Source organism: Strix aluco, chromosome 8 (genome assembly GCF_031877795.1).
Source record: "Strix aluco isolate bStrAlu1 chromosome 8, bStrAlu1.hap1, whole genome shotgun sequence".
NCBI lineage: Eukaryota > Metazoa > Chordata > Aves > Strigiformes > Strigidae > Strix > Strix aluco.
This window is the reverse complement of record NC_133938.1, coordinates 29,571,565-29,594,315: the sequence shown is the minus strand read 5'-3', so window position 1 is coordinate 29,594,315 and position 22,751 is coordinate 29,571,565. Positions and strand designations below refer to the sequence as shown.

The 22,751-nt window shown below is 51.9% G+C and overlaps 1 protein-coding gene across 1 annotated transcript in view; it reads left to right on the top strand.

The window, feature by feature from the left end:
- The first annotated feature begins 866 nt into the window (after positions 1-866).
- The window catches only part of PBX1 (PBX homeobox 1), a 136,963-nt gene continuing 115,078 nt past the window's right edge, over positions 867-22,751 (top strand). Inside the window, 3 exon segments of the mRNA XM_074832906.1 lie at positions 867-1,318; positions 1,321-1,471; positions 4,072-4,145. Of these exon segments, the coding sequence (XP_074689007.1) occupies positions 1,282-1,318; positions 1,321-1,471; positions 4,072-4,145 (262 nt within the window). The 5' untranslated portion in view covers positions 867-1,281.

Genomic DNA, 22,751 nt, shown 5'->3' with positions numbered 1-22,751 from the left:
CTGGGGTACAGCAGGGCTGAGGGGAGGCTCGCTGAGGGGGCTGGGGGCAGCCTGAGGGACGGCGGGAAAGCTGAGGGGCAGAGCGCTGAGGGGCAGAGCGCTGAGGGGCAGAGCGCTGAGGGGCAGAGCGCTGAGGGGCAGAGCGCTGAGGGGCGGGCCGGGGGCCGAGGGGGGACCCGCAGAGCGTCGCCCCGCGGCCGCCGAGGGGCCAAGCCTAGGCAGGCCCGCCGCACCGCGCCGCCCCTTCCCCCGCCGCCGGCGGCCGAGGCCGCTTTAAGGCGCGGGCGGGGCGCGGCCCCCGGCCCACCTCTGAACCCGGAGATTGACGGGCGGCCGCGGAGGAGGCGGGGCGGCCCGCGGGGGCCGGCCTTCCCGCCGCCGCCGCCAATGGGGCCGGGGGGGCGGGGAGGCGCCGCTGCCCCTTCCTCCCCCCGCCCCCCGGGCTCCTCCGTGCCAGTTTGAGGAGTCCGGAGCCGAACAAAAGCAGGCGGCGAGGGCCGGGAGCGGTGCGCGCAGGCCCGGCGGAGGCGGGGGGGGGCCCGCTGCCGGCCGCGGAGCGGTGCGGGCCGCCAGCCAGCCCCGAACCCGGCTGCGGGGGAGAGGGGGGTGTGCGTGTGGGGAGGGGGGGAAAGTTTCGAGCCCTCCCCCGGAGCGCGGGGGGCTCCGCCGTGCTCCGGCCCCGGCAGCTCCGGCGCTGCCATCGCGGGCGGCCGCCCCGCTCCGCCCCGCTGCGGCCGTTGCTGCTGTTGCCGCCGCCGCCTCCTCGGGCGCAGCCCCTGCCCCGCCGGCCCCTGCCCCCGCCGGCCCGCCCGCCGCCTCCCCGGGCGCGGGGCTGAGCTGCCCTGCTTTTGGAGTCGCCGCCGTTTCCCCTCCCTTCCCCGGAACCCCCCCCCTCCCTCCCTCCCTCCTCCTTCCCTCCCTCCCTCCCTCCCTCCTCCCTCCCTCCCTCCTCCTCCTCCTCCAGCAGCCAAAGGGATTTTTTTCCCCTTTCTTTTCTCTCTCTCTCGCTTTTTTTTTTTTTTCCCCGTTTTTTTTTTTCCCTTCTCCTCCTCCTCTTCCTCCCCGCCGCGGAGCCGGGCGCCAGCGTGAAGGATAAATAAAAAGCGAAGAGGAAGAGGCTGGGGAGGAGGAGGAGGAGGAGGAGGAGAAGGGGGGGGAGGAAAGAAGAAGAAGAAAGCGAGCAAGAAAAGAAAGCGAGGAGCCAGGCGGCCAGCCCAGCCGCGCCGCTCCCGGCAGCCAGGGCAGGAGGCGGCGGCGGCGGAGCGGGGCCGGGGGCCGGCGATGGATGACCAGCCGCGGCTGATGCACACGCACAGCGGGTGGGGATGCCGGGGCACCCGGGCCTGTCCCAGCACATGCAGGATGGACCAGGCGGGGCGGAGGGGGAGGCAGGCAGGAAGCAGGACATCGGAGACATCTTACAGCAGATCATGACCATCACGGACCAGAGTTTGGACGAAGCGCAGGCCAGGTGAGAGCGGCGGCGGGGGGGGGGGGGGGGGGGGGGGGGGGGGGGCAGGTGCCGGGGAACTTTCCTCCGCGCCCCGGCCCGGCCTTTGTTGTCCGGCTGCGGGGCGCAGCGCGATCGCGCGGGGACGGGGCTCCTGCTGCGAAGAAATTCGGGGGGGGGGGGGGGGAAATAAAAGGGGGACCGGTTATTTTTTTTCCTTTTTTTTTTTTTTTTTTTTTTTCCCCTAGCAACTTCGTGGCGGTTTCTGGGGGTCGCAGCGTTTCCCCCCCCCTCCCCAATCCCGCCTCCACTCGGCCCCTTCCCCACCGGGGGACCCAAACTCGGGCTCGGCCGGGGAGGCGGCCTGGCTTTTCCCAGCCTTTTTGGGGTGGGGGTTAATTGCGGAGAGAGATGGTTGTTGGAGCAGGCTGGGCGTGCGGGGGGCTCTGCTTTGGGCTCCTCCGAAAGAGGCACAAAGTACTGCTCCATTTTTTTTTTTTTAAGGGCGTTAATAATGTTCTTTTTTAGGGCCCTGTAGTGGTGTTATTCTTAAGGCCGTGTTTTTGCGCTCGGAGAATGCACATAGAAGCTTTCATTTTTTTTTTCTTCTTCTTAATTGCAGAGGTATTTAAAAAAGAAAAAAAAGGCTGTAAAAGCCGGTAACCGAATTGCCCTCGGCTTCAATGAGTGCAAACCTAATATGCATCTTCAAAGGCGCTAGGAAAAGTTAGGGGAGGAAAAAAAATACACAAATTGAAGGCACAGTTGAAAGAATTAAAGAAAAAAAAGTTGCCCCGAATTGCCCGGGGTACACCTGAAATTTCTTTCGGGCTGCATAGCTGCTAGGTGTGGTGTCCTTCCCCCTGGCATTCATGCCCCGAGCTGGAGCAGATTGCTAGAATACATTGTTCCTTAACGCACAGCACGGCCCCCAAAACTCGCTTAGTAAGAACTTCCAGAAGGATAAAAGTACCCCCCAAACCTAAGCTTACATCCTCCCTGTCTCCCCAGCTTGTATAAAGCTCCCGCTTACCGAAAAGGCTCCTTGCTGGGCTGATTTTACTAATTTTCTTATGTTCTTGCAGGGGGCAGAGTAGCTGTTAGGAGGAGGAGGAAATCATGCACTTTCTTCTCGGGCAGACCCGGGGCAGTGAGGGGATTTTCCTTTGGAAAGTTGCAGGAATTGTGTGTGTTCCTGCCTGGATAATTCAGTGTAGTTAATCAACTCAATAAAACCAAAGCAGAATAGAGCTAGGAGAAGGCTTTATGGGTTTGTCTTGCTGGACTATTTCAGCTTTTTCCTCACAGTACTTTTTATTATTTTTAATGCTGAGCTGCCAAACATGCTGTATTTATCACTGATGTTTGGCTTTGCATTTCCTCCATCCATCCTACAATTCGACGGTTGTTTTGCTGCCTCTTTCTCTTTTTTTTTTTTTTCTTTTTAAAAATGAAGTTTGGGGAAGATGCAAAGTGCCACTATTATTTGTAAAAGGGCCCCTCTACAGCATATGTACGTGATTTGTGTCTACCCAAATGTCTGCACCCATCTGGGTGTGCTGATAAGGGGACGCTGTGGTTCTGCGAGGGTATATACCTTTGAGAGACTTCATCAGATATATAAATCTTTTTTAACATGTTGTGGGTGGTGGGGTAAGTAGTGTGAATGTTTGCCAGATGTTCACATCGTCTTTCGTGTGTAATTTCAGTTGGTAAATAGAAATCCCGTAACCGGTGCCTGATAGCAACAGCCCTTTATACAACTAACCCTTGGCTAAATGGCTTAAGAGGAAAAAATAAAATCATACTGTTTCTTTACTCAGTGGGCACATGGTGGGTTTTAAAACCAGATGATTAAAAACACCCCCCACCCCCCAACTCTTTCCTTAAAACCCACAGGAGAACGGTCAGCTCTGGAAAACAGCAGCCGAAAAGACAGGCGTTGAATAGCATGCCCTCCCCTTCCCAGAAGCAGCCGGCTGTGTTTTTAAATGTTTACTGTCCCAATTGTAAAGAATTAAATTTTAACACCTGCAAATAAGCTGGATGTAAGCAGCATGGAGGCAGAGGAATGGGTTTCTCGGTCCATACGTGCGCGTGTGTCTCTGCACTCCCAAGTTGGGCACTGAAATTCCTGAATTGACAGCTCTAAGCAGAGGATGTTTCCAGCGCTGGGGCAAGGGGGGGCGTTTATTTCCCCTTTGCCTTGCAGGACAAGCCTAATAAAGCACATGGCTGGATTTAATATCGGAGGTGGGGGACAAAGAGAGCCCAGTGCACTCTCTGTATTGAGTTAAGACAGTTGAACCGAGCTTGGCTCCCAAAAGCTGCTGGCTTCGGCTTGGTGCATCGCCTGGCTCGCACCGGTGGTGGGAGCCGCTCTGTGGCAAAGGCGATCTTCAAGCCATTCCTAAATTGGCGTAATTCATCTCTTCTGCGTTTAGGTAGGTGGCTGTTTGCAGCACTGCTCAAGTCCTAGCAGGGATGGCGGCGGGTCCAAGGGGGCTCAAATGTGTGCCCCCTGCCTCTGTCACGCACATGCCAGCCGGCGTGAATTTGAAAAGTTGTTCCTCGTGGTGACATCCTAACCTCACTCTCTCCTCTTTTTCTTTTCTCTCCAGGAAACACGCTTTAAACTGCCACAGGATGAAGCCAGCCCTTTTTAATGTCTTGTGTGAAATCAAAGAAAAGACAGGTAGGAAATCAATGCTGTTGATTCTGTATTATTTTTCTTTTTGCTTTTTGAGGGTTTTATTCCACCAAGTTTGTGCCCCCCCCCCCCCATGTAGCAAGTATTCAGGTGGGGAGAAACTCGGCGGTATTTAATGCTTCTGGCAGTGGTCTTGCATGATGTGGTTTGTGTCTGGAAGGGAAAATATTGTGGTTTAATTTCTATTGTATAGCTTCTTTATTTGTTGCTTTTTCTGGGGAGAAGAAAAAATCAAAACCCTTGCAATTTTTCTCTTGCTCTGGTTTCTTCTTTAAGACATGGCACTGTTTAAAAAAAATAATAAAATCTGAGTACAGAGTGTGGGGGGGAAAACCCAACAAAATGAAATTGTGCAGTTTTGCTGCTATTACTATTCAGGTAAACATAAAGGGTTCTTACTTTTTTTAAAAAGAAAGGGTTAAAACGCTCTTGTCTGCCAATCATGCAGGCTGGCTCATGTAAGAGAGAGTTGTCAGTTGCCTTTAGTGAAAGCAATATATTAGATTGTTAGTTACTTTAGGGTACTGTTGTTTTATGGCATGGGGTGTTCTCGGGCTTCTAAAGAAGCTAATGGCATGAGAGCGTTGGTTCTGCTGTTTCCCACTTTCCAGACCTCCTACCATGTACTAACACACTTATAACACATCCCAGGGGGGCATTTAAATTTTAAAAGCAACAATTAAAAAATAGCAGTCATCAATCAAGGGTGATCTTAAACAACAGATGCTCAGGGAAGGACATTTAGCAACATGCACCACTTATTTATGTATTTGTTGGAATCTCTTTTTTTTTTAATTAAAAAAATGGGGGGAATGATGGAAATTCGGCGAGGGGGTGGGGTTCATCTCTGCTGTTGGCTTTCTGAGCCGACCAGAGTTGATCGGCGGGCTTTTCCATGCCGATCTAGCTGCCTTGTTTTAGCACGCTGAAAAGTACTTGACTTCTCTTCCCCCCTCCCCTTTTACAACAAAGACTGTAACAGTCAATAATTCATATCTAAACCATATAAGCAAGGGCATGACATGAATGAAAGTGACAATAAATATGATTGCACACCCAGTTGATATACATTGATAGTTACACATAAAAGGGGAACAGCTTTCAGAAACCTGAATCTGGGTCTTATTTTTTTTTCTTTCTTAAATATATATAAAACCTCCTAGCGTGAGCCGTTGATTGAAAATACAATTACTTGACTCTTGCAATATATATAAAATGACTAAGGGGGCCCTTTGTTAAATGTTGTTTGTGCAGCGTGTAGCCCAGACAAAGCACCTACCGATGGCATTCGGCTCTCTGGAGTCCTCACGGCTGCGTGGCCGGGTCTGACCTTCCCGAGGAGTCTGTCCTTACAGGGTATCAGGCAGTGGGTTCAGCGTGGGAGCCTCTGTAGAGTTTGTATGATGTAACGTGAGGGAGTCTGCCTAGAAATAAATTTTAGGGGTTTTATAGCATTTCCCTGTGTGCCACCCCAAAAAAAGGAGACACCGAGTTCCTTTCCCTCTTCCCTTTTTCTCTTTTATTTTGTGTGAGCCAAAGAAAATGTTTGTCTGCCTTTTCTCCACGTGTATTTGATGCTGCATACGCTGCCTGTGCCGGGGTACCTTTTGGTGGAGTAAGGGATTAATCCCAGCTCAGCTTTGCTATCGGTGCAGTCGCAAAGTTAGGGGATGGGGAATCTGCTAGGACCAAACCTGGTGGAAAATCCAGGTGACCTTAGAGATGCCGTGGGGTCCTGGCATGCTGGGGAGGGATGGGGAGCTGTACACACCCACAGTGACCGAGTGGGATAATTCCTGTCTGCTAAGCAAAATTGGGAGAGATAGTATAGGGCGAAGCATGCAGCTGGAAATAAAGGATATTCAGGTCTGAACTGGGGCTGTCTTACATTTTTTTTTTTTTTAATTTTATTTGTTGCTGTTGTGCCTGTTACTTGGCCACGGGGCTGCTGTACAGAGGTGTCTGAAGAGGTTGAATCCAGACGGCTTTTGGAGTGTTGTTTATCTACCCTCAGATATGTTTATGGTGAATTATTTTACTTTGCAAATTCAAAGACCTCCTCCCCTCTCCCCCATCTGCATCCCCAAAAGTCACACTTTGTAAGGAAGCAAACGGCCAGATGGTTTTGTTTTATTTTTATTTTTTTTAATTATTGCTTTGTGGGCCCAACACTAGGAGGAAGTTAGCCTTGTTTTTTTCTGAGGCTGAGGGTACTGCCTGCTTCTGGTTGCTTATTCCTTCCTTGTGGGCAGCAGCGTGAAAGTTGAGCCAACTTCTCTCTTCCCGCTTTCCATTTTGCTTCCCAGATTTTTGCACGTGTCGCGTTTGAAATCCTGGTGATTGTTTGTGGTCACTGGTGGGTGTTTGAAAGTGCGTGCATACATCTTCCCCCCGGCGTTATGATGTGCAGAAATGTGCGTTCAGTTACCCCGCTGCCTGATTTAAGTGACTCCAGAGCCTTACGGAGACTTTACCACCGTCTCTCGCAACATTATGGCTAATATTTCATAGCGTTAACATTGTCTTGAGCAAACCCAAAGTGTCCATAAAGTTCTGAGAAAAAGAGGTCGTCTGTATTGGCCGAAGAGTTCCCTTTTGCACTTGGGCTCTTCAGTTATTTTAAAGCATTTATAAACACTTTTGATAATAAAAAAAAAGCTTGGTGGGTTGTCTTTTGTCTGCAACCTGGAGGTTGCTGCTTTTGGGGTGATGTCTGTTCAAAAGTAACAAAAGTTGAGAGGTTTGATCCAGGCGGGAGCACACAGGGGGGAAAAAAATTGCTGCTTAAATATACGTATAAGTTGTCGGTGTTCATTTGGTGTGTTTTCACTTGCTGTTGGTCGCTTTGTTGTGAGGGAAGGGGCAGGACTGCCTTCAAATGGCTGGCTGGCTTTTTGGAATAATAATTATGGAAATGGGAGGCATTGTTGTCCTAAATACAATTGATTTCTCTGTCAATAGGGATTGAAATCGGAAATTGCATTGCTGATTTATAAAAAGTTTGAAGGCAGGAGTAGGGGCTCTGTCTTTATGGCTTTTTTTCCCCCCCTTGTTTTTTTTCCTCTCTCGGTATGTTGTTTTTTTTTTTTTTCTTAAGCTGTTCTCTGCATGAGCAGAATAGCTAAGCAGAAGAATCAGGCAAGGCGTACGCAGACGTGGGGTCCTTGGATGGCAAACTGGAAAATATCTGCTGTCAAAATGCAGCAGCATCTATTTCAGCTGTGAGCCTTTCCCAACTCCCATCTCGTTCGGCGGGGACCGTCGGGGAGAGGCTGAGCGCAGGATATATGACCATTTAATCTGATTCCTCCTCCTTAAGAGCTTTTCCCATCGTTTCACTTTCTCTGCTCTTTTGGGGGAGGTGAGGGCATCAGGCAAATTCTAGTTCTTAAAAAGACCCTGACTTTGTATTTGAAATCCTCTGATTTTCATTTTCTTACCCCCCTCACCCTTCTGTGTTGAAGGAATTCAGGTTTAAAAGAAAAATGTACATACCACTGACTGGGGGATTTACGAAGTGGAATATTTATAGACAGCACTGATTAGCCGTGCAATTGTTGTTGAATAATGGGTTTGTTTTTTCTTTTTTTTTTTTTAATTTTAGAACATAATAGCTATATAAGGCGCCTCTTAGCTACCTTTCCCTGTGCATTATCTTCACCAAACTTAACTCAAATCAGATCTTTGGAGGAGGTAGGATTTTTTTCCCCTTCTTTTCTTCCTTAACACCCCTTTGTTCTCTCCAGCTCTGTGTTCAATTAACACCCCCATCGCAGAACTGTAGTCTTTTTTTTAATGTCTGTTACTGTATTTCACTTCTGACACCTCTCTTATTATTCTTGCCTGCTATTTCTCTTTAATATAGCAATTACGATATGGGGTTTCTTTCTTTCTTCCTCCCTCCCTTCTCTTCCCCCCTCCCTCCCGACTAAAGCCCCACCAAGAGCAGCACAGGGAGAAGAGGGGCAGCTGTGGTGCCTGTAGTGCTGGTGGTTTTGGGGTGTGGGGCAGAGCTGTAAGCCCTGGGGTAGGCTGGCAAGCCCAAGGCCCCTCGGATGAAGTTTTTCGCAGAGCAGGATGGGGCAGCTTGCTTTCCTTTCCCCTCGCCTGCACTTCTCTAGGATTTCAAACCCTGCCCTCCTTATCCTGCATTTCCACCGAGGTTTCCCAAGGAACAGGGGAGAGTTAAACACCCCGATTTGAATTCCAGTGCAATTCTTGCACCTAAGGCTTCATTCTGCTTCTGCAAAAGCTCATAATGAAAGTGCTCTTGCTCCAGCCCCAGAGGATCCGTGTCCCTGCTCTGCTCTCAGCAGGTCCAGCCCTCATCTAGCCGCTATCCCTCCTGCCCTCCGAAGGGGAGGAAGCCTTTTCTTTGATATTTACTACTTTTATTTTTTTCCCCTCCAGTTCAAAGGCTTTGAATGCAAAAGTGATGCTTCTCTCTTGCAGCTGAGCAGGCTCCCTGTAGGGGCAGGGTCTGCAGGGTCCCTGGTGTGACTGCCCTGGGGAGACAGGAAACATTTTGGGAGAGCAGGGCCTCCAGCCAGCTGGCACTGCCCAAGGAAGCCGTTTTGTGGCTCACAACTAAATTGTTTCCAGAAACCTGATGTCTTCAAGGGAAAGGAGGGAAGGGAGCGTGCAAGGGGCTGGAAGATAGGGATGGTTTGGGAGGGAAGGCACTGTCTGGGAGACCCGGGCTTGGTGGAGGGAGACATTACTGCAAGAGGAGCAGCCGCTGCTGCAGACTGGCTGGGAGGGGATTGAAACCAGTAATCCTGATGGGAAGGGGGACGTGTCCTAGTAGGTCCTGGTGCCTGGAAGAAGCAGGGTCTTCAGGGTTGGACCTGTGTTGCTGCAGCAAGTCCTTTTTCTGGGCTTTTCTCTTCCAGCATGGTGTTGTCCATCAGGGATCTGCTGGGGATGGATAGCTTTGTAGGAGCGTGCTTGCAGGGAAATTACTCTTTTTCCTTTTAAATTTTATATTTTCTTCCTCTCCCATGGTAGCATGTGGTTGGAGCTCTTTGAACGGAGCAGGCTTAATTAGTTTAATCAAAATTGGCCTCCTGCAATTCTCCAGGGGGGAGGAGGTGGGAAGCACGGGGCTGTCAGTGGGCTCTTCCTCCCACCTCCTCCCCCTCAGCCCTGCCAGCAAAGCAGAGAAACCAGGCCCAGCTCCGGCACAGCCTTACTGCTCCTGAGGGACTCTCCACAATTTGGGGAGTACAGGAGCAAACCTGTTTGGTTTTGTTTCAGGGCTTTTTTGTGGGTGCCTGATGTCGAGTAAACTTTGCTGTGATTGCAGACTGGAAGGATGCTCTTGGAGGGTTTGCTGGGTCCCATTGCTCCCTGCCCCATCTGTTTGCTCCTGGGGGATGGATGAGCTTGTCCTACTGCCTTTGATCCCATGTTCCCAAGTTTCCCAGGCTTTGCTTGCACCTGCCCCCCCAGGTTTTAGGTAGTGGTGGCCATGGGTTGTGTGTATCCAGGGATGGAGGGTGCCAGGAAGGTGCCGTGCCAGCAGTCTGCTCTTTGGATGCTGCCTACTGACAGCACTGGACAAGGCGCAGAGGAGGAGGAATCTTCGTGTTTGATTAATACGTGCCGGAAAAATATCTATATTAACCAGATGCATGCATAAATAGCAGCTAACCAGAGCATCCTCTTACGTGAACATTAGGTGCCTTCCCCACAGCCGTGGGTGTCTCTCCAGTCCATCTCCCCTCACCTGTGCGTGGTCTTGGCAGCAAAGTGTTGTGGGTGAGTCCAGGGAAAGAGATCTTGTTATCGGGCCTTGTAGTTCCAAACGAGAAACTCGGAAGATCTTTCAGGCCTAAATTTCTCCAGGGGAAAAATGGTTCAAGTTCCCTTATTTGAGACCTGCAAAGGGATTTCCCCCTCGGAGCGCTGACTGTCTGTGAGCAGAGCTTTTCTAAACGATCTCAAATGCTAGATTTATTCCTGTTAGCAGGCTTGCGCGCTGCGTGCCGGCCCTGGGTTTGAGGGCAGTGGCTGTAAACAAACCGCGGAGAAACTCTGAGACAATTTCATCATGGCTTTTTTTTTTCCCCCGTCACAAGGAAATTACTGCATGCAGCAATTCTTTAGGGGAGTAGGGTGGTGGTTTAAACGTAAATGGTTTCACTTGCAGTGAGATACACTAGGCTATGCTGCTGTTGGTGCTTCTGCTGAATCAGAGCTAGGGATTTTGGCAAGAAGGGGGGAATATGGGATTCCTCCTCTGCCTTTGGTTCAGCACCTCATTCCCCGGTTCCCCCTTTAATCTGGGAGCTGCTGCCTTCTCTGCCAATGAAGCTCTGCAAAGGGTTTTGTGATCTCCTGGAAATCTGCTGTGAAGTATTTTACTACTATTTTTTTTTTCCTTCCTGCGCTTGGAGTTGGGGTGCTTTGGGAGGCAGGAGAGCCTGTCCTATTTGCTCTGTGCACTAGAGGGGTAGTTTGCAGCTGGTGCAAAATACCAGGTACCGAGTGGTATCAGGGGGTGAGTTTGCATCTGAAAATGTGATTATATTTTTTTGTATTTTTTTTTTAATCCCTGCCTTGCATTTCCATGGCAGTTTTCCTAGACACTGAGTTTCACCCTCCTGTTAACATGTGCTTTGCTTTGTTTTGGGAATTGTTGTGGGGGAGGTGGGCTGCGCAGCCCTGGCTCCACAGACCCAGGAACAGGATGCCCCTGCGGGGCTCCACACTTTTGGGCTGAATCTGTGGGCTTTTGGGTGCCGGGTGGGGAGAAGTGATGCTCCTTTGCGCTGCAAGAATGTGTGCCGTACTGTGCCTAGCACAGGGGGATGGGGTGCTGGGTTGGGGTTTGCAAGGAGGTAATGTGATTTACAGCAATGGATCTGGTTAATAATCTCCAGCAGCTTCTGTATACTCAGGGGCTGCTTGTATTCCCAGCCAGGTGTTTGCAGACTGGATCAATATGGCCCTATTTGCATGGGGCTGTCCATAATCTAATAAACCAACCCCAATCTGCGTCCTTTGCTTTCCCCAAACATCCACCCAGAGATGATCCTGGTCCGCTTGGACTGGCAGGTGTTCCCCGTGGTGGGAGAAGCTGTTTGTGTACAGTGCCTGACCCCTGCACTGCCAGCCTGGGGTCATACGTGGCACGCCAATGCTGCCAGCGGGTACCGGGTGCCAAGGCTGTGCCCTCCACCAGAGGCCTGGGCTGCGTGAGCACTCCTGCTTTTTGGGTGTGCTGGAGGGCTGTAGGTGCTGCTTTGCAGACTGTCACATCCCCAGCGTGCTCCAGAGGCATGGACATCGGGGGTTTTCCATGAAATCCCTCCTCTTGCCATGTCGCCCTTGGGGAGCATCTGCTGGGAACCCCGTTTGAAACCAAAAATGATGGTTTTGTGGGCAGGGCAGTTGGCAGCTTCTGCTGAAAACTGCCTCGGAGGTGTTGCGTCCCCCGGCGACTTAAATAGTACAAGGTGGCGGGCGGTATAGGGATAAATTACAGAAAGCCGTGGCCTGAGGAGGCTGTGGGCTGAATACATTAAAGCGTGGTGTTGTCAGGCTGGCGGTGGGGCTGGGGAGGGACTCGGATGATGCTTTCTCCTGGTGCTGGGGTTGGGCTGGAATTATTGGTTTGCAACTGTGTCGATTTTTTTTTTTTTTTTTTTTTAAAAAAAGGCACTGAAGAATTAAATCTCCTGACCTTGTGTTTTTGAGCCCTACCCCTGTATACATCTTCTTTTTTTTTTTTTTTTTTTTTTAAATCCAGAACAGAAAGCCACCTTTACTGGCTCCTTTTCCTGGTGGCAAAGGCAGGAGAACCGGCAGCCCGATGGAGGGGATGGCTGCCGGGGAAGCCACCTCGCTGGGCTGCCGTGCCTGTGGAGGAGCGATGTGCTGTCACTGCTTCTTGGTGTTTTGGGGAGGTCGCCAGCACAGATAATAGAAATCCCCTCTGACACCTTGAGTGAGCAGCACGTTGTCACTGTCGTCTCCCTGCCCAGCTATTTATTTATAGGAGAAGCCTTACCCAAAATAGCCTTTTTGCTTGTCCTAAGCTGATGGGCTGTTTCCTACCCTCTCTTTTTTTTTTTTTTATTAAATATACTGATAAATTGAAAACCCTCAGAATAGCCAGTGCTGTGAGGAGCCACTCTAATCTAAAATGATAACTTTGCCATTTTACTTCAGCCTTAGTGAAAAACGAGCAGAGCTGCCTTTGCAAGTGGGATCAGCCTGTCTAAATGCTGGTGGCTGGATTTTTGCTTCTCGCCTGAGTGCAAGCTCAGAAACCTAGTTCATCATTTCCATGTCCCATTTTCGGTTTCACAGGCAGCGTTTTGTAACGCCATGTTTGGCCCAGCCTGGCTGGCTTGCCTGTCCTCGTTATCAGAAGAGGAAAATCAAGTTTCTCTCCTGGTTGGATAACATTTTCAAACTCCAGAGTGATGTCGATTAGCAGAATTAGCAGTGGCAGGTTAACCGGCAAAAATACCCTTCCAGTTGTGAAGTGTTCGTTGCTGGTCGCTGCTCCTTTCCCAATTCCATCGGTCCCGATGTCGGACACGTCTCTGCAGCACAGAGATTTTTCTCTCCTAATTTAGTGTGACTGTTTCCTTTGATATTTGATACTTACAAGATTGGAGCCAAAATGAAAGTGAATCTGCCCATAAGTCTCCGAAATGTGCCTTTCTAATTTCAACATTAATGTTTCAAAACCCAAGCTGGTGGTGGGTGTAAGTTTGCTTGTTTACACACATGCTTTTTTTTCCCTGTGCAGTGATTCTCTGGTGAAACATTAAGAATGATACAATACCTGGAGCCTCTGGATGCATCAGTCTCTGGATTTAAGCTTTGGCTTTTAACTCTAATTTTAAAAGGTTGCAAGTGTTTTAACTTAGTCTTTTTTTGTTTGGGAGGAGGATGTTTATATACAAAATTGTTATTGTAATAATATGATAATAAGATTATTGCAAATCTCTAGACAAAAGGCACAGTTCACAGGGTAAAACAAATGAGTTGGATGGAGTTGCAGCCACCAATCCTGACTCCATAGCACAGGACACAGCCTACCTGCTATGTTTTGTGTGAAGCTTGTGCTTTCCAGAAGGGCGTTTGGTCTTGTGTAGGAAAGTCTCAGACAGTGAGTGGGACATGCTCCACTGGTGGAGGCAGTGTTCTGAAGGGTTTATGACCCTTGCTTTGCAAGGGGTCACCTATTTATTTCTGATAGGAATTTGTGAAGCTTCTGGCTGCTGCGTTGTGCTGTGCATGTGCCTGCTGAGCGAGGAGCCTGCTGCGGCCCTGCTCCTGGTGCAGTTGCGTGTCTGGGGGGAGCAGGTGGCAGGAATGGTGTTTTCGGCGAATGTATTATTCCCCCGGAAAATTCTGGCTGTTAGATCTGGTCAGCAGATGTGAAGTGTTGATCGGTATCGGTGGTGGGGAGTTGCAATACACTTTGCTAATGGAGAAAAACCCGAGGAGCAATTCCCTGATTTACGCTTTCGGTGATGTGAAATGAAGCCGTCTGAAGCGCTTTGCTCAGCAAGCTCTTAGCAGACTGCTTCTTCCTCCCTATTTCATGCAGATTTTTCTGAAGAGGCTGTATCTCGGCTCTGTTGCTGAGTGGGCAGAGGTGGCTAGGGCGGCACGGACCCCTTGAATGCATCCGGAGGCACAAAGCATCGAGCATGGGAGCAGTGAGTGAGCAGCGCCCGCTGTAGCTCGCTCCAAAGCCCCGGTGCAATTCTGTCCCCAAGCGGCTGAAAAGGTCATTTAGTGCAATAACAAACGTTTAATTTAGCTTTTTTTTCCCCACTCCCTCAAATAGTCAAATTAACATCCTTCCTCTGCTACAGGAGCTTCTGGAGGGGCGTCCTGATAAGGATTATCGGTAGGAGCGCCTGGGCCCAGGCTGTTCCTCTCCCGAAGGTCCCTGGCTGCTATTTGCACATCCTGGGGTCTGACTGCCGCTGGCATTTCCCCCGTTTGGTGGAATTTACTTTAAGCTTGGCGAGGGCATTGGGTAACATTTGCGCACCTGGGCCGCTTAAGCTGCGGAGGGGCTGGGGGGATGCAGCAGAGAAGGTCAGGGGTCTCTGCTTTCCTTACAGGCAGGAGGGAGCAGGGAGAGCAGCTGACAGGTACTGTGTCCTCTACCTAGGCAGCAAGCAGAAGGGGGGAAATGATATGTAGTATGGTGGTACCTGTGCAACCATCTGGACCCTGCTCTGATGCTGGGTGGATGCAGGGTGGCTCTGGCCATGGAGAGCTTAGATCCTGCTTGGTTTCCTCTTGTGGTGGATGGGTCGGTTGGGCAGCGGGTGCTTGGTTGTGTTTTATTGTGGCAAAGGGTGCTGCATTTCCGTTCAGATAGGTTTGCAGCACACGCCAGGGAGGCGTGCAGTCTGGGGTGGGATTTCTACTTAGAAATAGCTCTTCTCCATCCAGGTCTAGAAAGCCGTGGGGTCCTGACCCATGGGTGCTTGGGGGTAGGATGACACATGCAGCAGCACGATGTCTTGGTTGGAGGTTTAGGGAGACTGTCCCGAGGGCAAACGGGGATTGTTTAGAGTGAAAAACCCACAAGCAATATGGACGAGATAAGATACAGCGAAGGGTGGTGGTACAGGAAATCCCAGGTCTTTCCATGCTCCTGAGGCAGGTGGCAAAGTCCACATGGGTTGAAGGACAGATTTTTATTTCCCTTTTTCTGCCATGTTTGGTTAGGCCTTGGAAATGTCCTTTGGCAAAGGCAGTGTGCCTGGCTGGCTGGGTGCTTGGGGGATGAACAGCCAGGGGTCAAGGCAGAAGGTGAGTGCCTGGAGGGCCGTGACAGCAGGGTGCTTCCAGCCCCAAGACCCTGACGGGAGCTGCGGGCACAACAGGAGCTGCGGGCACGGGTGGTGGAGCGTGCCGAGACACGTGGCTGCAGGCAAGGGCGGCGGGTGGACCTGCTTCATCCCGCATAGGCTGCGATGGAGAAAGGAGCTGGAGCTGTGCAGTTACCAGGGGTCCCTGCAGTTTGTGTTTGAAAGGAGCTCTATTGGGATAATTTTTAAGCTGCTGTTTAATCAGCAGGCTGTTTGCTGATGAAGAGGGAAACTGCTTGTGTGGTGGGTCTCTGTTTATGCTGCATCCCCTCTTCACAGTCCCTTTTGGTTTTTTTATTGCTTTTGCTTCACCCTTCGGGGATGCCAGGTCTCCTACCCCAGAGGTGGCCAGGTTCCTATCAGCACCCCTGAGTAATGATGTTCTCCTTCCTCGGGCAGCTCTTTCCAAGAATCTCCTCTGCCTCTTGCCTGTTAGTCAGCAGCCTGCTGCCTTCCTCTTGCCACATCTCCTCCCTCTTATGCAAGCACTGGTGCTGGGTCTGACTGTGATCAGCGATTGCCCTTGTGGGCTCCCAGGGGAAGCCCGTCCCTGCGGCTCTCGGAGGCCTCTGTTAGGCTCAGTGAGGAGTGTGGAGGAGACCTAAATGAAGAACAAATGAGAACCATATAGAGACAAATGGGAATCAGATTTAGGAAGCAGACGAGACAACCCTTTAGAAGGGGTGGGGGTTGTTTGCTTTAATCAGTCTCCTTGGGTTTCAGGCAGATTTGTTTTCTTTTACCTTCTCTTCCCCCAGCCCCCTCTCTTTCCCTCTGTTTCTCTTGCTGTTCTCAAAACTGCCCTGAATCCAGCAGCACTAACATCTCCTCCCTGAGCTCCCACTTTCTGCAAATGGGATTACTGGCCAATCCAGCTGACATCTTGCCCTTTTTTTTTCCCCTTCTCCTTCTCTCTGGTTCTTCCTGTTGGGAGCTTGTTGCCTTGAGCCAGGCTGCCTTGTCTGAGCTGCTGGGGACGGGTCCCTCCCACTGCCAGAGCAGCTTTTTGGAGTGAGTGTGGAACAAACTCTTCCAAATGGGCTGAGGTTTTCTCTGTGGAGTTGATTAGTCCTGGCATGCTCTGCTGTATACTTTAGAGGCAGTCCCCCGGGGCTGGCCATGCTTGGAGGAGATCAAAGTTTCTCTGTCGGAGGTTTTGGACAGTGCCTCTGAGATGCTTGAGCTACCTCCTAACACATGCTCCTCTGGGATGTGGTGATGGCTGGTGGCTGCAAGGGAGCACCCTGCCTTCCTGGCCTCCATGGGCAGGTGGTTTCCCTGCAGAAATGTGCTTCCTTCCCCTTCCTTCTCCTTCCCATGGTCATTGTCTTTGTGGACAGCAGGTGGATCTTGGGAGGGCTGGGGCCCTATGTAGCTGTGGGTCAGTGGCACTGAGCCTTTGATCCCTTTCACTTCCACGAGTCCTGGTGGTGAGTAATCATCTTCCCAAGCAGAGAGGCCAGGCTGGAGCTGGGATTAGTGGTTCCCGTGACCATCTCTGCAGCTCTTGGTGTCCTGTACTGGGCACCATGCAAGGGATGAAGCTTCTTCCCCTTGAAGGGAAACGTGTGCCCTGCCTGCTGCTGTGTGCTCAGTCGGGGAGGTCTCACCAATGCCTTCTGCATCTGGGCTGCTGCAACGTGCAGGGCTGTTGTGGTCATGTCCCAGGCAGAGCTTTCTCAGAGTTGTTTTTCTGTTTACTGGTGGCTAGTAAAGAGACAAGGGCTCCAGGGTGACCTCTGGCATCTTCTAGTGGATTGCTTTCAGCTGCTTTCCTGGGTTTTGTAACCCATTTAATCTTTGTTTTATGTAGGATTCCCCATCCTGGAGAGTAAGTTCACCCACTCTGCTGGGATGTGCTGGGAAGGCTGGTGGTGAACAGCCTCCAGCATGACCCTTGGATTTCCAACTGCTCGTGCCTCAGGCAGAGACTTTCAAGGTGGCAGAGCCAGAACTGTGTTCCCAGCCAGCCCATGGGGCTGTGGGTTCCCTCCTGTGTTCAGTGGGTGATGCTGGTGCAGCGTGGTGGGGTGGTTTGTCTGCGGCACCCTTCACCTCCGGTGCTCAGCAGGTCTCTTGTGAACGCTGCGGAATTGCACGTGCAGTTGCAATCATTTTCCTATGTGGCTTGGCACATCTTGTGCCTAGGCTTTGCTGATAATCCTGGATGAAGGCTGTGTCTGATCCCAGTGCAGGCATCTTAGCTGCTTTGTAAGAGCCATTGGGGAGAAAGTTTGTGGTGGCTTTGCTGCCCAGGAGGGGCTGATTTAATTAATGTTTTCAAGACTACCACAGGGCTTTCCAGTTGCAAGCTGTTTTGGCTTTGGTCCGAAAAGCAGAGTGAAGCAAAGGAGCCAAGCGTGCCCTACGGTGACTCTTCCAGGTCCCTGAGGTCGGCACAAGGGAAATTGCTTCTGTTGCAGCGCAGGGTGAGCCTCCTCCCTTGTTCAGTGCGGCAGAAATTGTGGTTGTAAACCTTCACCCTGGTATGTAACTGTGCTGTGGGCTGTTGTCTCCTCTGGCTGGTACAGGTGGGTGCCAGGGGAGCACATGGGTGCTTTGTTGCCCTGGCCCTGGATGCATCCCAGAGCTCCCCGTCCTGCACTGTAGTTCATCCTGCTGTGGTTCCAGAGAGGTCTGTGCATAAGATACTTCTTGTTGCTGCCAGCAAGCTTCCCTTTAACCATGCCACGGTGGGGCTTTTTTTAAAATTTTATTTTATTAGGAAATTCCCATTTGGTTGCTTTAAAAAGCAAGCCCTTGTGGCTGGCCCCTGGCCTGCCGCTAACAGATTTGTTTGAGAAAAGGCTGCGTTGGCATCCTGCTTTATTGAACATGCCTCCTGGGAAGGCGGTTTGAATATCCTTCTGTCTCCTCGGAGCAGGGAGCTCTCAGGACTGCCTGCCGCCATGGGGATGGGGAATGCTCTCCTCTCCTCTCCCTTTCCCTCCCACCCTGTCCCCTTGTTCAAGCCTCCCTTTTCTTTTTTTCTTTTTTTTTTCTGAGGAGAGAGAGCGCTATGCTTGGTGCGTCCCGCTCCATGCGGCTTTTCTCTTTCCCCATGGAGTTCATCCAAAGTTCGTATCCAGACGATGAACAAAGTAGCTCAGACCTTTTCCTGACTCCTCACCCTTTGTCCTCATCACTTAGTGACAGACAGGAATCAAATGCCACAGACAGGCTGACGGGACAGGGCTGTGTGAAAGTCCTAGGAGGAGGAGTGGAGCAGTGCTTGGTAGATGGGGAACTCATGTTTAAACTCTTCTCCCCCTCCCTGGGTAAAGAGCTGAACTGCTTTTACTTTAAAGGGCAGAGGGGAGGTGCAGCATCTTTTTTTTTTTTTTTTGGCAGAAACCGGATAAATTTTTAGTGACAATAGACATAGGGAAGAAGGACCGGATGGAGTTAGCCTCAGTGTTTAGTGCTGGGTGTGCCTCCCGTTGCAGGCAGGGGAAGGAAGGGGCTATGGGCCGTTACAGATCGGAGGGATGGAGGCTGCTGGTCTGCCTGCATCGCCTCTCTGCTGGAACAGGAGGCTTTGCCGTAAGGAAGAGGGGATGCATGGTCTGAGTCCCTATCTGTTTGTAAAGGCTGCATTGCCCAGGCTTGGTCTTCCATGTTGCCAAGAAAGGTTGTTTGGTCTGGTCTTGGCTTGGTTTTCCATCTCACACAGCTTCGGGGCTTCTCTCTGGGTGGTGGATGGTATCCCACTGAGGGTGCAGGGGGTGGGGTTTAGTGTTGCAGGCTTCCCTGTGCATGTGCAGGCTGGTTTAGCTGGGCAGCTGCTGAGGTTGGGCTTCTCCCTACTACCAAAAGCTGGGAAGGGACTGTTTCCCGTGCTGGTGTTCGGGGTGCTCAGGAGACTTGGTTCAGCCTGTCATGAAGGGAAAGGAGCAATTTAGCCTGTTTGTTCGTTAGCACTTGTCTAACTCATTCAGCTGTCAGAATTGGGATGACTCTTGATGGGTATTTATCCCTCTTCCAGATGTCCTCCCCACCATTCACCTTCTTTCCTTTCTTTAATGAAAAATAATGACAACTGGAACATCTGGAAGTCCCAGACAAGGAAAGGATGGCAGCACCTCATGGCAGGGATTTTGTGGAAGTGTTATGGAAGCCGGATTGGCTGTAGAACCAAGTTTGGCAGAGGCTGGAGGGTAGGGATCTCAAGCCTGCAGGGAGAGGAGGTCTCCATGAAATGTATGGGGCTTTGCTTGGGGCTGCTCCTCAAGAGGCGCTGTGATCTTGCGGAGATGTGCTGGGCCAGGGCTCTGCTTCAGTCCTGGATTTTCTTGTGACCGAAAGCCTTGTGTCTTTCTCTGGAAAGCAAGGATCTTCCCCTTGGTCTCCTAAGGAGCTCCTCCTGGTGCAAACAAGTGGCTGCAGCCTCCCATAACCTGTTATCTGTTAAAGCCTCTGGAGCAAGCTCCAGGGATGTGGTGTGAGGCAGGGCTGGGGGCTTCACCTGCTTCAGGCCACCCTGTTGGCAGGGAGATGTGAATATCCCTTGTGCAGACCAGCTCTGTGCCTGGCTGTCGAGGTTGGGCAGGGAGGGGAAACACTGCTGTCAGAAAAGGATTTGCAAAGGAGTGTTTACATTTGGGACTTAAATCCTGGGAAGTGCCCCGGAAACTGTGCGGGAGAGGTGGATCTCTCTGGTTCAGTTTGTATGTGGAGAGAGAATGCCATGAGCAAGAGCAGTGTTGTCTCCTCTGTTGGCAGAGGAGAAACCAGATTGCTCAGTGAGTCCCAGGACTGAGCAGGGAGCTGGGGTGACCAGCTCACCCCAAGGCATGGCAGGTTGAGTCTCTGTCCCCAGCCCTGGCTGCAGCATTCCACATGACTCTGGCCACTCTCATCAAGCCCCGCTGCTGGCTGCCGGGGCCACTTGCAGGGGTCATCTTGGAGGCAGCAGGAAGGGGCTGGGGAGGTCCAGGTTTTGCCCTCTTTTGTTTGCTGATTTTTGCAGAGCTTGCTGATCTGGGCCCTGGCCAGCTCATCTGACTCACAAGAATCATCTCACCAGTCTCCTACACCCTCCATTACCTGATCCGAGTGCTTCCTGGCGCGTCAGCTCTCACCTCTGTGCCATTGTGGAGCTGCGGCTGTGAAGGGAGCTGTGCATTTGTGTAGCTTGTGTCTGCTGCAGGCTGCTGCAGTGTGTGGTGCTGGAAGGGACCGGAGACTGGGTCCCGCCGTCACCCTTTGCGACGCATGCTCACTTTGCTGACGACCATCTTTCCTGACCCTGCAGATGGTCTCTAAACATCTTTACAGAGACACTTGCTCTGTTTGAGAGGCAAAATAAATATCTCCTTGCTTGCTAAGAGGAGCAAGCTTGGTGGCTTTGTTTTTGTGTCCCCTGGGCTGTGTTGCTGGTAGCAGCAGTGCTGTAGGAGGCAGTCTGGGGGGTCCACTCACCTCTCCCCTGGTTGCTGTAGGGCTGCCATGTTTCTTTTCCTAAATGCAACAGGTTGGACCTGAGGAGGATTGTGGTGATGAGAAAGACCTTTTACTATCCACAGGCTCCTTCCAGCACTCCCTGGTCAGCAGGAGGTGACCAGAGTCAAGTCAAAACTCCACGTGCTGATTCTGCGAACTCTCAGGTCCCTGTTGAGCAAAGGCAGGTGTGAGACAGTGCTTGGAAATCCCCCGTGTTGCAAGCTGGGAAGTCTCCTGGAGTTCCTGGCTTGCCAGTCGTGCCATGAATTTTTTGCATGTGACTTTACCTCCTCACCTCTGCAGGGAAGCAGCTGGGGCATGTTCCCATCCGAACCTCATACCCCTGTGAGGTGCTTGGTTTGGCAAAGGGCTGCTGTTGCATCAGGATGGGCTGTGCCCAGCAAATGGTGGGGGAAGGTCCTCATGCTTGTGGCAGGAGCATCGCTCAGAAATAGTTTGATGTTGTGGCTCCTCTGGGGGCTTGGGGAGGGTCTGTGTTCTTGTGGCTTGTTTCCACATGCCATGTGAATTTTTTTTTTTCCTGTGGGTCCTAGTGACTTGCAAGATTGACGTGTTTGTTAGCTTTCTGGCGTGTTTGCAGGTACCTTGTGGAGAGCTCAAGAGAACAGGAAGGTGCTGGTTTGGTACGACTGGGGACCTGCATCCCCAGTGAGCCATGGAGCAAACCTCCTCCTACAGACCGGGTGCCTGTGGACAGCCAGCCTGCCTTGGGACAGTGGCAGGAAAGTGTTTTGGGCTCTGCTGAGCAGTGTTGGGGTGGCTCCTTGTGTGACAGGGAGCTGTCGAGGTGCCTCACCTGCCTGGTCCCCCCCCAGAGGGGAGCCCCTGGGTGCCTGAGGAGTGGGAGCTGGCTTGTGCAGGACTGGGTGCTGGAGCAGCAGCACTCTCCCTTCTTGCAAAAGGGTTAAGCCAGCGGTGGGGTGCACTCCTCTGGGATGGCAACTGAGGTTTAGGTCTCCCCTAGCCTGAGCCTCCCACTTGTGGGGCCTTGAGCCCTTGGTGCAGCCTGTTGTAAAAGGGGAAGGTAATGTCCTGAAAATGCCCTCTGAGGTGACTTTAGGGCACTGATGTTTTACCACCCTCTTAGCAGAGCTGGAGTCCCAGGGCTGGTAAAACTTAGCCCTTGTTTGCAGTTATGGGCTCCCCCCTTGGCAGGAGTCTGTGTGCATGGGTGCCCCCCTCAGAAGGGATTTAGGGTGTGTGGGAGCGTTGCCGTCTGCCTTGATACATTACTTATTGTGCGTCCCAGCCTCGTGAATGTGACAGTGTCCCACAAGATGTGTGATCGGTGCTGAGCTCTCCTGCCATCTCCCCCTACCCCTGCTTGCCTACTCTGTAGCAGTGCCTTTTGTCAGCCAGCCAGAAACCCGCAGCGCCGCAGCCAGCCTCCCTGAAGTGCCAGCGATGCGGCGGTCGGGTCCTGGCCCCCCTCCCTGCCTCTGCCCCAGCATTTATCAGCAACCTCCCTTCCCTCCTAGCCGCCAAATTCTTTCTCTGTGCCGTCATTCTTCGGCCAGAAGCCGCCCCATCCCCACTCTCTCTCCCTCCCTCCCTCCCTCTGAAACCAGCCCAGAACTGCTGGGCAAACATTTCGCCTGTTGTTATTACAGTATTCCCATCTGCATACTTAGTCATAAACCCCTTTTAATTCCAGCCTTTTTCTGGGGCGGGGTTAAGAGTTCAAACCCATCATTTTTCTTTTGGGGCTGGAGACTTACAAAAGCAGCCCGCGGCGAGATTGTTCGGGAAGACGGGGCCCAAGAGTGAGTTTAGGGGGAGGGAAAGGGGGCAGTGGGGAGGGGGGTTGCACACAGGGGTGCTGGCTGTGCAGTCCCCCTCCCTGGGGAAAGCTTTGGATGAGGTTTGTGTGGGGCTGGCCATGGCAGGGGGGTGCTCTCTGCCAGGCCCCCCTACTCCTTCCCCCTTCCTGCGGCTCGCTGGGAAGCCAGAGGTGGATCGGGCTGGGCCCTTCGCAGGGAGGCGTCAAGTTGTGCCACTGCTGGTCTTGCCTCGTTTGCTGGGCTCTTTGGATTCTTTGGATAATGGAGTGCTGAAAGCCGGAGAGGAGCATTCCCAAACGTGCAGGGAGGGGAGCAGCCCTGGCTCTGTGTGAAATCCTGCCAGGAGAGCCCCCCAGGCACAACACAGTGCTGCTGATGCTTTAGCGATGCAAAGGATGCTGCCAGGTTCCCTTCACCCAGCTCACCACATCCTTACTTTAACAGGCTGTCCTCTCCTCACCTGGGGTGGTGAGGGTCCTGCTCCAGGAGCA